Source organism: Argentina silus (genome assembly GCF_951799395.1).
Source record: "Argentina silus genome assembly, chromosome: 5".
In the NCBI taxonomy this organism is placed as follows: domain Eukaryota; kingdom Metazoa; phylum Chordata; class Actinopteri; order Argentiniformes; family Argentinidae; genus Argentina; species Argentina silus.
The window spans coordinates 15,695,898-15,711,281 of NC_139659.1; the positions used below are offsets into that span (position 1 = coordinate 15,695,898).

The 15,384-nt window shown below is 40.8% G+C and overlaps 1 protein-coding gene across 1 annotated transcript; it reads left to right on the forward strand.

The window, feature by feature from the left end:
• Positions 1-5,406: 5,406 nt before the first annotated feature.
• On the forward strand, positions 5,407-12,178 carry ggt5b (gamma-glutamyltransferase 5b; the record flags this gene model as incomplete). Its single annotated transcript, XM_083670746.1, has 12 exons — positions 5,407-5,579; positions 7,476-7,603; positions 7,885-7,984; positions 8,304-8,495; positions 9,245-9,405; positions 9,670-9,816; positions 10,235-10,365; positions 10,459-10,643; positions 10,812-10,903; positions 11,026-11,138; positions 11,619-11,729; positions 11,987-12,178. 12 exons carry the CDS (start codon positions 5,407-5,409, stop codon positions 12,131-12,133), a joined length of 1,680 nt encoding a protein of 559 aa, XP_083526872.1. The 3' UTR covers positions 12,134-12,178.
• Positions 12,179-15,384: the final 3,206 nt, after the last annotated feature.

The following is a 15,384-nucleotide window of genomic DNA, read 5'->3' on the forward strand; positions in this document are numbered from 1 at the left end:
CAGTTATGTTACATAATGGAAGAACTACAGTGAGTTAATAAGCACCGAAAGTGAAGCAAAGTACAGTAGCTGCAGTAAAACGTGACAGTCTTCCAGTCCAATCTGCATGCCCATAGTCTTGACTCTCCCAGCAGATGTCCAGAGATTGAGGGCAGAAGTACATACATATGTGAATCAGAACAATGTTAATAGACCCAATTAGACACACAAGCTCCCACAAACTGTGTTTGAGCATGTGAAGCTGAAAAGTGAGCAGTACACCCGCCCCCCCCCCAACCACCATCACCACCCCTCTCCCCTCCTCCCGTGTCTCTCGGGAGTTTGTGTTCTCTGACATCTGTGTCTCTGTCTACCCTGCTCCAGGGAGAGGCAGAATATCTCGCTTCATCTCTCTGTCCCCCCCCCCTTCTCATCAGCTTGCTCTAATTCCTGTTCTACTTCTCGTTTCGTTATCCTCTCATCTCACATTCTTTGTCTCTCTCTGTCTTACCTATCCTGGTTTTCTGATGACAAAATGTCACTGCTCTAAAGTTGATCTGGAGAAACAGATAACAGGGTACTTTGAGAAAGCTCATCAACAACATTATGTTGTGAAGAAGACAAAAACTTCTGTCATAACTCCATTAAAACTATTATTATTGTGATTGTTCACAGCTTACTTTGCTTTCTAAATCTGTCACTGTGGTAGTTCACAGTCATTTTGACCTTTATTAGAGAAAAGTGAATCATAGTATATTTCCATAATAAAAGATGCTCTGCCCCTCTATTTCTATTTCTCTCTCTCTCTCTCTCTCTCTCTCTCTCTCTCTCTCTCTCTCTCTCTCTCTCTCTCTCTCTCTCTCCACCCCCCTACTCTCTTCAGAAGGCACAGGGCTCCAGCAGGGGACATATGAGCCTCAGGGTGCAATATGGCCCATTTACAGTCCACACAGAGACAAACTAAAACAACACACAATTCTGGCTGGGTCAAGTTAGCATCTATCTGGGATTACTGTACAGACGTTTGCCATCCTTTGTTTAAATTGATGTTCGTGTGTTGATGAACTAGGTTGTTGTTATTTTATTGAATGGAGAACAACAATATTTTAATAATATATAATAATGATGAGCTAAAATCTCTCTGTCTAAATACAACTTATTCAGCGGAGTGTGATTCTGACAACTCATTCCCACGTCTGATTCCTCTTACTGCCATATAACAGTTACTGTAACACGTTTAAGTCATCTTTCTCTCACTATCAGCTTACACAGACATCAATTCCCTCTCACCCTCGCTGTTTCTTCTGTATTTCTAACTTCTGTATTTTCCTTCTCATTCACTCTCTTGCTCGTCTTGCATTTTAGGCTTTCTCATCTCATACTAAATGCAAGAACATCTAATCCCAGGAGAACTCAACAACTGTGTTTTCTTGTCCACGTCGCCCTCTTCATGTCTCTTATCACTGGCCACATCTTGCAACCCAATTAACCTGGTCCCCTGGCGCAGTTTGGTACTGCTGAAAGATTAATCAGCAGGTTGAATAATTAACCACACAGCAGCTTGGTGCCTACAAGGTGAGGACAGCCACTGAATTAAATGCTTTATCTGATACTCATATCACAGGTACAGTTGAAACAGGAAATACTGTATCTAATGTTTTAAAGCCACATAATTGTATTCAGTTTTCATGTCAAGTGCCACGTGAGCTTAGAAAGAAACAGAATAATAAATGTGTTTATTAGCTTACACACTGTCTATTTAGTTAATATGATGATAAATTACATATATATATATATATGTGAAGAGGCATCTCTCTCTCTCTCTCTCTCTCTCTCTTTCCGTCTATCCCTCTCTTTTATTAATCATTTCATTAATTCATTCCTCCAATGGTTTTATATTTCTCTCACCTTTTCACAGCCTTCCCTTCTTTCCAGTAATGCTATCATCTATCTATTCTCTACCATGAAATTGATGAAAATAGGTTGAAATAACTTATCACAACTTGTCTGTGTCTTGAGTGTGTACTGTATTGTACAGCCAAACACACACACACACACACACACACACACACACACACACACACACACACACACACACACACACACACACACACACACTGTTCTCTGTTCTGTTACAATTTATTCTCCAACACCCTATGTGGAAACCTCATTCCATCACTCTTTCTCTACTCTCTCTCTCTCTCTCTCTCTCTCTCTCTCTCTCTCTCTCTCTCTCTCTCTCTATCTTTTGCTGTTTCATCTGTTTGTCTGTTCATCTGCCTCCAAGTGCATCTTAACACTTGCTGGCCTCTAACCTTGTTGAGACGAGGCATTCCTAGTTGCTATGTGATTTGGAGGTACGGCTATGCAGAAATCTGAAAGAACTTTTTTCAATTAACGACCTCTTCCCAAACTCCAATGGAGCCAACACACACATAAACACAGGCACACGCACACACACACACACACACATGCGCACACACACACACACACACACACACACACACACACACACACACACACACACGTATAAATCGCTTCTCGCTTCCTCTAAACACTGGTCAGCAGTAATATGCCACATCTACAGGAAATAATGAACATGAAGACCCTGCGTGTGTGTGTATGTGTGTGTGTGTGTGTGTGTGTGTGTGTGTGTGTGTGTGTGTGTGTGTGCCTTCCGGTCTTTATCCTCGTTGAGACCAGGCTTTCCTAGTTGAGAACAACGTGATTTGGAGGTATGGCTATGCAGACTAGTTGGCCTCTAATTACAGAAATTACCAAAAAACATGAGGAAAAAACTGAGTAAAACAAAAGAGTGAATGTGTTATGTAGTAATGATCCACAGTCCTACAAGTATGTGAAGGAGTTAATAGGAACTGTTAAAGATTGTGAAAATTACAACAATGACTGAGAATATCCATAACCCCAAACACTAAAGGTGGAGACTGCAGGGGAAGTGGATGTGCAGGGGAGGGATGGGTGGGGGGTTTGAATGACGCAAAAAGGGCAGAATAATAACTAATACTATTTATAGAAACACAAAGACCTTTGTCTCGCTACAAAACACACACCCCAGTCCGATCTCTGTGCGCTCTTGCTTTCAATTAAACAATTTGTTAATAACATAGCAGTTATTATTATGAGTAGATAATTATAGTAATTGATTCGGTATGTGATGTCTTAGCTAAACAATAGAAAACATTTTTAAAAGGTAAAAACAAACAAAATTGCTTTCTGAAACGTCCTGAACTACTGTATGTCTCTGCTCGACTTGGTCCTTACTGTCAACCCCAATTCATCAGAACAATAGCCACTTATATAATACCACAAAAATTCTGGTCATTCTGGAATATCGCTCATCCAACATTAATCAACATACTGTCTACTGTATGTTTGTGCTTTTCCCCCACCATAGTGTTTTACCTATAATAAGTCTATTCTGCTCATTAATTATGATGAGAATGGAGTTCTTCTAAAGGGGGCATGCTTATGTTACACATCCTATGTAGAACATTTCCAGATGTCCTGGTGTTAAGCGAGACCAACTATCATTAAAGGCAGAAGCAGATTACTTTGTAATTATAAAATCATAGTTTATTAATCAAATTATTGTGTTCAATTGAATACTTAGATATCCCACAACTACTCTGTAGACATTGATTGGATAGTTTACACTAATATCATATTCACCTCATCCCACAGTATGTGTACACTAATCTAGGCTACAGGGCATTTATACAAAATGCACAGGCTACATTTATAACCACTCAAAATGACCCCTACGAAAGTAAATACAGTTGTATTCAATTGATGATATGGTCATTATCATTTTAATGTTTTAAATCAAGCATAAATCTCAGAAAGTCTCATAAAAAAAAGGTATCTCAGAAAGCTGTGGATTAGATTCACTCCAGCTGTGGATGTTTCTACTGAAAAGCTCACTATCACCTCCTGGTGTTGAAGACTAGAGTCTATCTACTATATATATAAAAAGCCTTATTTAGCAGGCTTAGAACATTTGAGTGAATTATCTCTATTATCAGACAACTAAGTATTGCTCTCCATGTCCAGTTTTTGCATGTTGAGATTTACTGTAAGCCTATGGAATATCCTCTGCTGTTTATAGTATAAGACCCAGCAGGCAATGTTCTGTTGAGCATCTGGGGATGCTTAACATAAGGGTCTACTCTCACTCTGTGTCATTGACATCCAGTACACATCTGCTAAAACTGTGTTCTCTGTCAAGGCAAAGTGCAACTCCTGCTTGCTTTGTGCACACTGTGCATCTGACAGTAGTGTGAGAAATGACAGGAAAAGTATGGGTCAGCATGAGAGGTATTAAGTAAAGTGACAGTATTGGCACTTAAGTACAGTATGTCCTAGAATGTGTGAAACTCTCTCTCTCTCTCTCTCTCTCTCACACACACACACACACACACACACACACACACACACACACACACACACACACACACACACATATATACAGTGCCTTCGGGAAAGTATTCAGACCCCTTCACTTTTCCCACATTTTATTGTGTTATAGACTCAATTTAAAATGGATTAAATTAAACAAATTTGCCATCAATCCACACACAATACCCTAGAATGACAAAGCGAAAACACATGTACATAAGTATTCAGACCCTTTGCTATGACACTCTTAAAATTAGCTAAAATGCAAAAATGTCATCAACAAATCACTCAATAAGTTGAACTGAGTCCATCTTAATGCAAGGATAATAGTTCATGTAATTTTGGAATTAATATTTTTGTTTTTATAGGGTCTCTGATTTGTATAGGAATCAATTACACACTGTGTAGATTAGGATGTCACTACCAACTCAGCAAATTTCATAATTTTCTCTTGATCCTGACAAACTCCCCAGTCCCTGCCAGTGACAAACATACCCATAACTTGATACAGCCACTATTCTTCACACGAGCGATGGTGCAGAAACTGCATTGCATGTACTGGATTTGCACCAAACTTAATGCTTTGTAGTAAAACCAAATGAACACATTTCCAGCCACTTTCTTTGTTTTGTATCACTTGAATTCATTGTTGCAAACACAATTATGGATATGAGATAGATTATTTTCCATTAAGGGATTCTTTTTGGCCACTTGGTTATAGACCAATTTTATGAAGTGACTGAGATGATGTTGTCCCATCGACTGTGCTTTTTCCTCTCCACCATTCAACTTTGTACATTTTTGTAAGTCTGTAAGTTGTTTTGTAAGTCTGTAAGTTGCATTCCTGAGCAGTTTTGTTGCCTGAGGGGGGGGGCGGGGGTGGAGACAACTTTACCAAAGAGACTCGCTGACTTGCGCGACATCGTGTGCATTTGAGAGACAGATAGGTAGTCTGCGGTTGGAAAAGTGTAAAGTCTTGGGGGGGGAAAAGTGTCTCTCCTTGCATAGACCATGGCCAAATATATGCCCTGGCAGGTTCGCTTGCTCCTTTGTGTCGGTTTATTCTGCGCTGTAATAATCATCTGCTTCTGCGTCGCTTTATTTGTGGACAAGGGATGCTCGCAGGGTACCTTCAAGAATGCGGCGGTGTCTGCGGATTCCCAATTATGTTCGGAGGTTGGCAGGTACCTACCCTCGTTTAAACATGTCACTTTCGTTACTTTCTAGGTAAATGGCTACTGTATTTCATTTTCAACAGATAGCCTGGTGTGAGATATACTATAAGCTGTACAGTAGTATAAGCTGAAGAGAGCTGTAAGCTGTTTAAGAGATTTGGTAGGCTATCATAGTAGAGCTTACTACCTGCTGTACTGCATACTACTGTTGTGCCAACCTGCCTTGCGCTGGCATCATGTAACTTCATTCAAATCACTGTTTGTTCAGGTCTTTAATAATGCGGCAACCAAACTCACGGGTGATAAGTTAAACTGAGGACCAATAGTCTGAACCCAAGCTATAGATAAAGTGTTCAGGTTCAATTCAGAATTTCTCCTCATATTTAGGCCCACTATAATGGAAAGTGAACATGTTGTTTTGTTTGTAGATCAGGGATTTGAGTGCATACTGTGGTGTGTGGACCATGGGACCTTCATTTGAAGACCATCAGACTCTCTTAGGTGCCATGAAATCAAGCTTGCACAATAGTCAGCTCCCACCCCAATACATTTTCTTCTTACATCAATAGAAAAAAGAATCCAGCTCTCTTTCAATAGCTTACCTTTGCACCCAGTTCTGCCTGCATTTGTGTGTTGTAATACTGAATCTGCTGCCAAGATCTTCCAGCGATTCATTTCCTTTTCCAGTGGTGTGAGAATATCTTCCTTCCATTCTTACACCGTTGACAAAACAAGCATCACATGACTAGAGGATGTAATATAAGTTGTTATATCTGGACACACTTCATACAGAGAGGAGGAAACGAGGATAGGACACATTTTTATACTTGTGTCCGTAGAGATACTATGGACACAAGAGTTTCCATCTCTGCACCTACGTCAATTAATATGTTAACAAGCTACATCAGAGATTTAACCCCTGTTTATAGAAACCAATTAGAAAATATATTACATTGGTTTCTCTATAATCCTCTGTAGTATTACACTAGTTATATTAACAAGTTGTGACAGTAACTGCTTTGGCACTGTATAACCTCATCAAGATTTCTACTTTTTCATCATTGAACATTTGATTGACTAAATTACAAGTAGTTTAAAGCAATTGTCGAATTTCTTCATCAGAAATGTCTAATCTAGAAGTATAATCTCTTTCACCAGAAAGATACAAATACAGCTTCCTCAAAACACTGGTGCAATCTAGCCTCTTGGCAATTATAGACATGTCTCTCTGACTCCTCACCACCGTAATATGACATGTCTACAGGAAAAACATAACCCTGCGCGTGTGTGTGTGTGTGACCCTGCGCGTGTGTGTGCGTGTGCATCTGTCTGTGTGTGTGTGTGTGTGTGTGTGTGTGTGTGTGTGTGTGTGTGTGTGCGTGTAATATATATATGTGCCTTCCTGCCTTCCTGCTTTCCGTGTGTGCCTGCCTGCTTGCCTGCCTGCCTGTGTGTGTCCCTGCCTGCGTGCCAGTGTGTGTGATTCTGTGTATGTGATTCTGTGTGTGCATATAATATGCCATTTAGCTGACTCTTTTATCCAAAGCGACTTACATTGCAGTATATGCATATATGCATATACATTTCAGTATATATGGTCCCAGCAGGAATCAAACCCACAACCTAAGCGGTGTTAGCGCCAAGCTCTACCAACTGAGCATGTGTATGTGTGTGTGTGTGCATGTGTGTGTGTGTGTGTGTGTGTGTGTGTGTGTGTGTGTGTGTGTGTGTGTGTGTGTGTGTGTGTGTGTGTGTGTGTGTGTGTGTGTGTGTGTGTGTGTGTGTGTGTGTGTGTGTGTGTGGCATGTGTGCCTTCCTGCCTGCCTGCCTGCCTGCTTGCCTGCCTGCCTGTGTGTGTCCCTGCCTGCGTGCCAGTGTGTGTGATTCTGTGTGCTGTATTTTCAGAGACATGCTAGAGCAGGGTGGGTCAGCAGTAGATGGCGCCATTGCAGCTCTGCTCTGCACCTCGGTGGTCAACCCTCAGAGCATGGGCCTGGGAGGAGGATCCATATTCACTGTCATGGATAAAACTGGTAAGTCTCTCCATATCCACTCTTTGCTATGCTCATACAGTATCACACCCCACACTCTCTCTTATGTCTACTTCATCCCTAAACACCTCTAAAGATGTCCTTATACAGATTCCTTATCCTGTGCTGTCTCCCTACCTTTCTCGAATTCTTCTAGTACTGGTTTCTCCAGTGCATACCTCATTGATGAGAACAGAGTAACTACAAAGCTTCCTGTTGTCTCCTCCATTTTACTAATGAGGTTTTTGGTGGAATCTTTTAACCTCAGTCTGATGTGTTTCCAGGCAAAGTGAAAGTCTTCAGTTCGAGAGAGACTGTGCCACAGTTATTCAAACCTGACCTGCTGAAGGGTTGCCCTACATCTTTTACATTGGTCTCAGGCAAGTAGACCTGCCCATCAATTACTGGATGAATGAATGAACAAATGCTAAGCAGACCTTATTCAAACAGCATGAATTCACATGCATTGAATGACATAATCACAAATTGTCTGATTAGTATGTATTCCAGTCAAATCTGGTTAACTGAAAGACCAATAATGATAATGATTATTGTTTTTTTTCAACAGTAAACATCCCATATCTTAACCCATCTACAGTATTACTACTTCTTTCGATGTCCCTCTCTTTGCTCTCTCCTGAAGTGTATGGCTCTTATGCGTGTGTTATGTGTCTCACGTGTCTTGGTTGCCCCCTACAGGTAGTCAGTGGATTGGCGTCCCTGGGGAGCTGCGTGGATATGAGGCGGTTCACAAACTTTATGGGAAACTGCCCTGGGCCAAGCTGTTTGAGCCTACCATCAGACTGGCTAGAGAAGGCTTCCCTCTGCCACCCTTCCTGACAGACCTCCTCCGCTTCCCAATGATAGAAAACCTGGTGAAAGCTACATCACTCTGGTACAGGATGCCACTCCTTGGCGACTGGAACTAACTTTACGACTGTCCCAATGACCCTCTAATTTAAACTGATGTATTGCACTTAAATAATGATACAGTTCTGTATGAATATTATAGATGAACAATATCTGAGGCACTTTTCAGTCACAGTCGTCAAACCTTTCAGTTCTAATTGACCAAGCAATGAGGCTAATAAACTCTGACACATGCTTGAGTCTTTTTCTGTCAGCTCAGACCCAGTTCTCATCTATATGGTTCTGCAGTATACCCAGAGTGCAGAGGCTTTCCTAAAGCCCAGTCTGGGATTAACATCAAAGAGTGTGATCCCCTCGGCTCTGGGATACTCTCTCCTCTCCTCTCCTCTCCTCTCCTCTCCTCTCCTCTCCTCTCCTCTCCTCTCCTCTCCTCTCCTCTGCTCCTCTCTCCTCCTTTCTCTCCCCTTCTCCTCTACAGAACTCTGAGGAGAGGCACTAGAGATGGAGAAAGTGCCTGTGTGCCTTTCTCCTTGAGTTGCTTAGGAATGGAGCTACATATATTTGAAAACAGGCCATGAATAGAGATCTATGTTCTGTCTATAGAGACATGTCATTATAATGTCTGTAGCTATAAAGACAGTAGCTAATTAATATGTACTATCACACCACATCCAAATAATGCATGTAATAATGCATGGTTGTCTTCTGTGTATCTTTACTCTGTTTGTGGGTGCTGTGCTACAGTATAATTAATGTATTCCTCTGTGAACATAGTGAGGTGTTCTGCAAAAAGAACAAGACGGTTCTGAGCCAGGGGGACACATTGAAGTTCACAAAGCTAGCAGAAACCTTGGAAACAATTGCCAAAGAAGGGGCAGGCGCCTTCTACACAGGCAAAATAGGACTTGACTTGATCCAAGACATAAAAGCAGCAGGTGGGTGAGTTGGAATGTGTATGAGGAAGAGAGAAAAAAAAAAAAAAAGAGAGAGAGAGAGAGAGAGAGAGAGAGAGAGAGAGAGAGAGGGAGGGTGAGACAAAGAGGGTGGAGATAGAGACAGACAGATGCCTTTTCTGACAGAGAAATGGGGAGAGAGAATGTGAGAACATATTTGAAAAATGTTTTTCAAAGATTTGTTTTCTTTTATTTCTGTCTGTGTTATAAGTGTTAACAGCGAAGCTTCCACTAATCATGTTTTAGGTGGGACCCTTACAATGGAGGATCTGAAATCCTTCAAAGTGCGAGTGGAGGATGCGTGGACAGTTCCTCTTGGAGATTACCAGATGCACATCCCTCCACCACCAGCAGGGGGAGCCATGCTCGCCTTCATTCTTAACCTCATGAAAGGTCTCTTGTGTATAACAACCCTTCCCAAAGTCTTTCAAGCTGAGAACTACTGCAGTGACATTAATAATTATAAACGATTCATTCTGTTGTAGGCTGCATAAAAAGAACATGTTGATGATCTGTCATAGCAGTTGACATCCCAGTTCATCTCCAAAACAGCCCTTTGTTCCTTAGTGGGGATTTGATTGGCTGTTTGTTTAACTTGCTCTATGTTTTTCCCCCTCATTTCTCCCCTCTGAGAGGTTTTTTGCTTGCCCTACTTTTTGGGGATCTATGGTTCAATGTTAGTTCATATTGTTTGTATTGTATTTATTGTTTATATTGTTTAGTATTGGTGTTGTTGTAAAGCACTTTGAGACAATTGTCTTTGTAAAAAGCGTTATACAAATACATTGATTGATTGATTGATCTTTCCCAGGGTTCAACCTCACTCCAAGCTCCTTGGAGGGTGACCAGAGAGCACAGACCTATCACCTCTACATAGAGGCAGTTAAATTTGCTAATGGACAGAGGAGCAGTACCGGTGATCCTGCCTTCAGCGGTGGAAAAGTGAGGATAAGAGACAAATGTGCCTCTTCCTAACTGTATTTTACATAATTAGACTCTTCTCTATTACCAGTGAAATGTTTCGTTTTTCCATAGAATGCATCTTATATGGTCAACTCAGACTTTGCTGATCGCATCAGGGCAATGATAACCAAAGGCCAAACCCATCATGACTCCTACTACAACGTCACGCCCTCCTCAGACCGCTTTGGGACCACCCATGTTTCTGTCCTGGCTGGAGATGGGTCTGCAGTCTCGGTCACCAGCACCATCAACCACATGTGAGCCTCCAACCTCACTGAGTATCACACCCCTCTAAAATAGATCCTTCTAAATATTAAAATGATGGAAGTCCTGGGGGCGAACAAGAAGCTAACACTGCAGCTTTTGGAGTTTGCAGTTGTGCTATCTTGTTCTCAGCTAACAGAGTTGTCGTTCTTCTCCTGCAGTTTTGGTGCAGCGATTTACTCTCCCAGAACAGGCATCATTCTCAACAATGAGCTGGTGGATTTCTGTGGAAGAGCAGACAGAGTCACGCCAGGTAGAGTCATATTCATAACCTTTTTTCCAACTTGGCCATTTATGGTCTGAATCGTCTCTGGGTGATATTATCCTCTCTAATGGAGTTTCTGTGTACATTATTATCTGATTAATTTGCATCAGGTGAACAGCCTCCCTCTTCAATGGCTCCTGCTATACTGAAATCAAGGTCTGGAGAAAAGACCCTTGTGATTGGTGGATCTGGGGGTAGCATGATCACCACCGCAATGGCCTTGGTGAGTGTATTGACTCAGGGGTTTCAACTAATTTCAACCAGCATCCGCAAGTTTAAAGGTAGACGACAATGGGAAAAGAGCGGTGAACGATGCTACCAGAGATCATTTCAAAATGGAGATGATCAAGAAATGAGAGGAGATGATCAACTCCGGCTCACCTATTGCGACAGTGCGCATGCACTGACGTCTAACGAGTGCCTACCATTGTTCACATCTTTACTTACTCCAAATATCTTTGGTAAAAGTTCCTCTGACTTCCTGGCATGATGTCATAGCCCAGAATCTACCTTTAAGATCAACCTCTCAAACCATCACCAAAAAATAAACAGGAAAACAGGGATCCTTGTAACCCTCTCTACAACCCTAAGAATGTTCCTGTCATACCAGTTGATGTTGCTACATCACAATCATGTTACAGTATAACGTCCACTTGGACAACTATTTCCAGAACACTTAAGTCCACCTCTCTGTCTTTTGCAGTCCATCATGAACCACCTCTGGTTGGGGAAGAGTTTGAAAGACGCCATTGCTGCCCCTGTGGTGTTTGTTGATGCAAATAACAACCTGAAGTTTGAGCCTGATTTTGATAAGGTTACCATCCAATTTTTATCCTCACAGTCAACCAATGAGAAATGACAGCCAAGGTCACTGCAATTGGTTGTCAAGTGACAAGAAGTGATGTCTATATTTTAGCTAATATCTGCTTGATTGTAATAGCTGCCTTATTGCAGTAGCAATTATTTTACAATCCTACAGTCTCTAAGTGTTTTTCTTGCAATCAAATGGTAAAGTTTTGAAGTGTCATGGGTATGAGAAGTGTTTCTATATCTAACTGTCTGTGCTCTCAGGCTGTGATAGGGGCCCTGAGAGCTCTTGGACACAGAGTGGAGGCCTGGAGATACTTCTTTAATGTGGTCAACGCCGTGGCGAAGGAGGAGAGATGCATCACAGCCGTATCAGACGCCAGAAAGAAGGGCAAAGCAGCTGGGTACTGACCGACAGGACACCAGGTCATTAAGTCACCAGGTGTGCAATGTCTGGTGCCCTTACTGAGGTCGACAGCCAAAACGTGGGCTGAGCCTCAGGACACTGTAGATCTAACGGGACAATCATTTTAAAGAGATGTCTTTTTTACTTTTATAGTTTTTATAGTTTTTATAGGTTTTTCTTTCACATTTCAAATTCATTTTTTTAAAACCCCAAGAGTCCTGGAACCTTAAACAGAATCAAATGTGCCTCGAAACAGAGATGTTCTGCCTTTTGGGGCCTCAGACTCTACTCTAGGCACTCTACTGATGGAGTTATAATTTCCTCAAAGACATGTCTGTTCTGTTCTTCATGAATCATGTAACATACAGCCCAAGAGAGTTCCTGAAGAGTGACCTGCATGGGAACAGAAGGTCAGAACAGCCTGTTAACTGTGGTAACGTGGGACCCCTACTGTGACCACAAGGATTTCATCTAACAGTCCACTAGGGTGGTCAGATGCAGCTGCAAGATATTTAATACAGACTGTTTCTCCAAGTTCATTCATAATGACCTCGGCAGAGTTGGAGCAGTCTGTGTTCTTTTACTGTAACTGAGATAAAGCAGGCTTTTTGCAACTGCAAAGTTCGTAGTACATAGAAACAACCACAAAAATAGTTTTTAAGATATACAGTACAGTACAGGAATAAATGTTTTTACATGGTGACTGAGTTCTATCCTACTGCAGTATCTTACTAAGTCGTGGAGACAAATGTATTTATATTTGTTTTTGTGTTTGTACTTGTTTTGTTTTTTTGCTGTTGCTTCGTTCTTTTGAGTCACTCTTTTATAGAGAATTTGAATATTTTTTAGGCAATTAAAGATTAAATACAAATGACTCACAACTTCCATCACTGTCTCTGTACCGTTGTTCTACATTGCTGTCAATATACCGAGTATGAAAGCTTCTTCTTCATCATCTTCATCATCATCATCTTCTTCTTCTTCTTCTTCTTCTTCTTCTTCTTCTTCTTCTTCTTCTTCTTCTTCTTCTAACCCTCTGATCTATTAAAGCCACGGAAACTGCTTAATCTTCAATCCATGATAATTTCCCTATTTTTACCCCCATGTAACAGATGAGTATTAATTAGGTCAACCTTTTCTGCTTTCCCAAAAACAAGAGAGAGAGAAGCCTTTTGGATAGAGATAAAGGAAATAGTAATGAGATGAGTTACAATAGTTTGGTCTTATGAATGATTAATGATATCTGAAGTGGATTCTGAAGTTTCTTTCTCTAAGGCACTAGATGTGAATTATGAAAACATACAAATGCTACAGTACAGAACCCAGTGTTTTAGGCACCTTATGTCTGGTGTTTATGTGAGAACATTTTAATTCAAAGCTCATAGTCTTTAGTTTATGGCAAAAACATTAATCAGTTATAAAGTTGCTGTATCCTTCTTACTGTACCTAAGATGTTTTGTCTTACTTGAAGGCCTTTACTCAAGAATATCTACATCATCTAGGTCATTGCTTTTGTAATATCCAGTATTTGGATCTTCACAGATTGCAATCAGTGTATGATAGTAAATGCAGGATTCAGACACATGATAGAACAGGTATTGTCACCAACTGCAGGGGATGATACAGTACCTGCTGGGGCAGACAGGGAGTTGACCTTCTGAAACTAGCACACACCTTTTAGTCTTCAAAACAATGATGAGAGGGACACCACATTGTACTGTACAAAAACAAAGACACATTGTACTGTATAAAAGCAAACACAAAATGTTACATTATCTCTCTCTTTATGTTGAAGTATCTGTAACATGCCAGAAAACATTCAAAAGCAAGTGTTTTAAGTCAGACAATCTTGCAAGAGCTTGATTAAAGCCCTAGTTAATCAACTCTCCTGCTGTTGTTCTTTGCCCTGGGCAATTCAAAATGGTTAAACAGTTCTTATAAAGCTTTTGTCACCATATTTTTGAGCTCTACTTCACAGCATAGTGAGGTCCTCATGGATTGCTTTCTTAATATTAAGTTCTTAGTGGTTCTTAATTTTATATCCCCATAAGGAAGTGAGAGATACAGTACAGTATGCTACCCACTGTACTGTATTCTGCTTGTCAGAAGTTACTGATGGTTATGACTTGACTGTTGCTAAACTCTGTTAGTTGGAGATTATTGTTGGAGTCATAAACTGGAGCAGTGCAGGATAGGCTGTTCTTGTTGTGACACTGTATGGCCCTATGATATGGGTTCTTCCCTCCTTCTCTCTCTCTCTCTCTCTCTCTCTCTCTCTCTCTCTCTCGTGGCCACACATGCCGTGTCTTCCCAGCACCACTGGACTATGTCCAAAACGTGACGACAAAGACAATAGTCATGAGTTACATATTGCCATTACTTTGTTTGCCATATGCAGCACATGCTATGTAGTGTACATTTGAGGGTCACTGGGTTTGAAATGATCCTAGATTGAATTTTTCTTCACAAACTATTATAAATTTTTCTTCACAAACTTCACAAACAAACTATATATTTGATGTACAGATAACACACATCAATTTAGTACATACAGTTAGTATATAGTGTAGTACATAAATGTTGATTTTCATGGGCACTTGCTTTACATGATAATAGATGATCATCAATAAAAAGGTAGACATTGTATATTCTACAAATATAATTTAACAAATGGCAAACAAACATTGCAATTCTAGCTTTCCAAGAAAACCTTTTTATAGTGTTTGTTGCCTCTGTCTCAGGCAGGTTTTTTCAAGGCGAGTTGTGATGATAGCAATATAATCTCACTTGATGCCTTTCACTTTCTAAACCTAAATGTGTGAGAGATTGCACTGAAAATAAAATGTTGATGCTGAGATGCCACAGTTCCTTTGAATATTAAATATTGTGATGATTGCACAGAACAGAAGCATAATCAAAGTAAATCTCTGGAGGAGTGTGGAGAATAAATACTAACTCAGCACCTGGATCTCAGACTGAGGCACTTGGTCATCAAAGACAGGATGAGAGAGGAGAGGAGAGAATGGAGGTTAGTCTTCACACTTCACTGCTTCACGACACCGTGAGTGGAATAAGTTGGGTGACATCATACAGAAACGACTTGAATCATTGGCCATTGTGGAGATGAGGTCGGACAGAGATATTGGTGTAAAAGTCTGCTGGTTTTTCATGAAGTCTGTATTTCTGTCATCTGAATCCATTGAGAGTGGTGGCTATGTGCTAGCCTGTGTGTGAGAGCAGGGGTGTGTGGTTGGTC